Source organism: Nestor notabilis, unplaced genomic scaffold (genome assembly GCF_000696875.1).
Source record: "Nestor notabilis isolate BGI_N333 unplaced genomic scaffold, ASM69687v1 scaffold18026, whole genome shotgun sequence".
NCBI lineage: Eukaryota > Metazoa > Chordata > Aves > Psittaciformes > Psittacidae > Nestor > Nestor notabilis.
In genome coordinates, this window is record NW_009933528.1 from 4,354 (window position 1) to 7,541 (window position 3,188).

General features: G+C 59.1%; 1 protein-coding gene across 1 annotated transcript in view; it reads right to left on the minus strand.

Annotated features, from left to right (window-relative positions):
• Positions 1-3,188, minus strand: part of HMHA1 (histocompatibility (minor) HA-1) — a gene marked incomplete at both ends in the record, with an annotated part of 8,501 nt that overhangs the window by 4,170 nt on the left and 1,143 nt on the right. Inside the window, 8 exons of the mRNA XM_010016922.1 lie at positions 185-346; positions 600-790; positions 1,380-1,517; positions 1,709-1,888; positions 2,104-2,184; positions 2,558-2,668; positions 2,784-2,848; positions 3,032-3,169. Of these exons, the coding sequence (XP_010015224.1) occupies positions 185-346; positions 600-790; positions 1,380-1,517; positions 1,709-1,888; positions 2,104-2,184; positions 2,558-2,668; positions 2,784-2,848; positions 3,032-3,169 (1,066 nt within the window). The remainder of the gene's footprint in view (positions 1-184; positions 347-599; positions 791-1,379; positions 1,518-1,708; positions 1,889-2,103; positions 2,185-2,557; positions 2,669-2,783; positions 2,849-3,031; positions 3,170-3,188) is intronic.

Consider the following 3,188-nt stretch of genomic DNA (forward strand, 5'->3'; position numbering starts at 1 on the left):
TAGTATGAGACAGCCAAAACAAACCCAGCCCATTGACCTGGTTCTGTGTCCCGCAGGAGCCTGCAGAGCTCCCAGCCTGTCCCGCTCTGCACAAGCCCCCCGGTACCCCCAGAGGTCCGGCTCGGCTCTGGGCCCATGGGAGGCTGTGAGCGGTGCCGTGGGGAGGCTCCGCTCTGCCCCAGGCTCACCTCTGCCCTCAGCAGCCGTGGCCCCACCGGGCTGCTCCTTGGCTCCTGCTCCCCCTTCCGAGACAGCCCCGTCCTTGGGGATCCCGGCCCCGTCAGAGCCGGCTCCTGACGAGAACTCAGCGTTGAAGCTGCCTTTCCGTGTCCGAGTGAAGGGGGACCTGGGGGTGGAAAGAGGGGGAAATGGGAATGTCTGGATGGGAGAGGAGGCAGGACACTTGGAAACCTTATTCATGGTGCCATCCACTTGTCCTGGGATTCCTCTCTTAAACACTACATAGCCTGTCTCATCCATGGGATGCGGGTATTCCCAGCTGGTCCAGCCCCAGCTTTCCCCTGCCTTCAGGCACGCTGGGAGGTTGTGACAGCGAAGATGAGTATAAAGCAGGGCTGGTTCCCCCTCTCCCTTCCTACCAGGCGTTGTGTGACACGTAGGGCTCGAAGTCGTACTGGGTGTCGGGCTCGTCGCCGCGCTGCAGCTGCCTGACGTGCGAGGCGTACTGCTGCCCCGGGTCGTAGAGCTTGCTGCTCTCGCACAGCGTCTGGAAGTTGACGGGCAGCGGCGCCGTCTGCATGTGCATGATCTGGTAGAAGGAGATTGTGGCCTAAAGATAACGGAGAGAAAGTGAGAGGTGAGCTTTGTGAGCTGACACACGTGGAGCCTCAGGGCAGCTTCCAGTGTCTGAAGGGGGCTACAAGGATGCTGGAGAGGGACCTTCATCAGGGACTGGAGCGACAGGACAAGGGGTGATGGGTTCAAACTGAAACAGGGGAAGTTCAGGTTGGAGATAAGGAAGAAGTTCTTTACTATGAGGGTGGTGAGGTGCTGGCACAGGGTGCCCAGAGAAGTGGTGAATCAAGGCCAGGCTGGACAGAGCCTTGGGCTACATGGTCTAGGGCGATGCATCCCTGCCCATGGCAGGGGTTGGAACTGCATGATCCTTTCCAACCCAAACCATTCTATGATTCTACGGAGGAGATGGGAAATCAGGAGCATGGAGCAGCACTTGGTCTGCAGGCTTGAGCCTTGGCTTTTCAGAGCACAGGGGAATGAAAAGAGGTCTCTATCCACCCAGACCTCATCTGAAACAGGGGCAGCCAAGCCAGGTCTGCTGGGGAGGCAGCTCTGACCCTCTCCTGTGCAGGGTACGGCCACTTCTCATCCTGGGGCTGAACCAAGTGAGCTCCACTCACCAGCTTGATGACCTGGTCACTCTGCTTGATCATTTCATGGATCTGGCGCAAGGAGTTCACCTTGGTGTCCTCCAGCTCCTGCTTCTGCGTGTTCGCATCCGCAACACAGGTCCGATACGTGGCCATGGCCTCTTCCGCCTGCGAGGTGGGAGAGCAAGAGGTGGAAACAGGTCACGGGTGCGGAGAACAAGGAGGAAGAACATCTCTGGAGAGCAGCTCTCTGCCCTTGGACCCCTCTGGGCATTAAAAAATCTGCGAGAGGACAGCAAGGGGCGAGAAGGCTCTTGCCAGGCAGATGCTCAGCCCGTATCCAGAGCTCACATTCCCACCTTGTTCTTGGCTTCCTCTTCCAGACGCCTCTTCTTGTCCAGGGTTTTGGTGGTGATGCTGCTGGTGGTGCTTTGCTGGTCTTCTTCTGCTTTCACTGCCATGTACTTGGCCTTGTCATGCTCCTCGCTGCGCTGCATGTAGGTCTGCTTGGCCTTGCGCAGGTTCGCCTCTGCCTCTTGCTGCCAGCAAAACAGCAACCCATGGTGAGGACTGCACTGTGCAAGGGGTTCTTATCTCCTGCAAGCCCCCCACGTTCCTCTGGTGCCCCCCAGCCAAGCAGGACAAAGCACCCAACGCTGCTGGAGAGGGGCAGAGTGCAGCATCCTCAGAGGGGTACTTGCCGTGGGGTGCTCCAGACCAGCCTAAGGAGCACAAACCCAGTCCTGTCACTCACCAGCTTCCTCTGCGCCCGGTGCCACTGCTCCTTGATCTCCTTCCTCCTCTTCTCGTGTTCCAGGCGTCTCGTTAAGAGCGGCTGAATCAGGGAGAAACGGCCCCACGTTGGTCTGAGCTGCTCTTCCCTTTGCAAAAGGCTTTGCAGGGAGAAGTGCCCTGTGGTGGTCGTTGTTCCCCGGCACATCCAGGCTCTGACACGGAGGGGTTTGTGTCCTGGGTGGAAACCACCCTCTGCATGGACAGGACCATTCCCTCCCTGGCAAACGGCTGTTCCCGGGACATTGGTGCAGCAGGGAGGGGGACGTGGGAATGCACCTTGGATGAGGTGGAGGTCAGTAAGGTGCTGATTCATTTGAGGGGGGTTTCTCCTAGACCCTGTTTTCTAACCCCTCAAAGCACCCAGCAACTGGCTGAGAGCTTGGGCAAGACCCTTCTGAGACGGGTTCCCTCACCTGGAGGAAGGTTTGTTGCTGAAGGGTGTTGGCAGCCTGCAGAACCGACGTGCCGTGCTCCATGTCCTGCTCCAGGGTCAGCAGGTAGATGGACAGGAAGGGCATGTTGGCCTGAGAGAGGAGAAAAGGCACCACCCTGAGCCCAGCACCGTGAACCGAAGCATCCTCCAGCGCTGCCTTCGGGGACGAAGAGCCAGAGGTGCCTTTGGGGCCACGTGGACTTTACCTCCTGGCTGAAGGTTTGCTTGCAGCTATTGGCCATCTTCTGAAACCCTTTGGCAAACTCCATCTCTGGAAGAAAAGGTTGGAAGTGAGAAGACATCCGGGACACCAGGATCTCCCTGTTGGCTGGGTTCCGGGAGGACATTCACCACGGCCCTCACAGCATCGCTGACCATAAAGGACCTCTGATGCTGCCGTGAGGGGCTCTGCCCCACTCCGGAGAGCACCCCCCCGCTGCCCTCCCTGCCTCACCCAGCGTGGTCCTTTTCTCCAGGTATCCAATGAGGTCCTTCATGTACTTGGAGATGTTCTTGGCGTACTGGAGGGCAGCGTCCACCCCCCCCTCGCAGCGCTGCAGCAGCACGTCCACTTCCTCGGCAGGGGGACGGCCTGTGATGGGGCGAGGGGG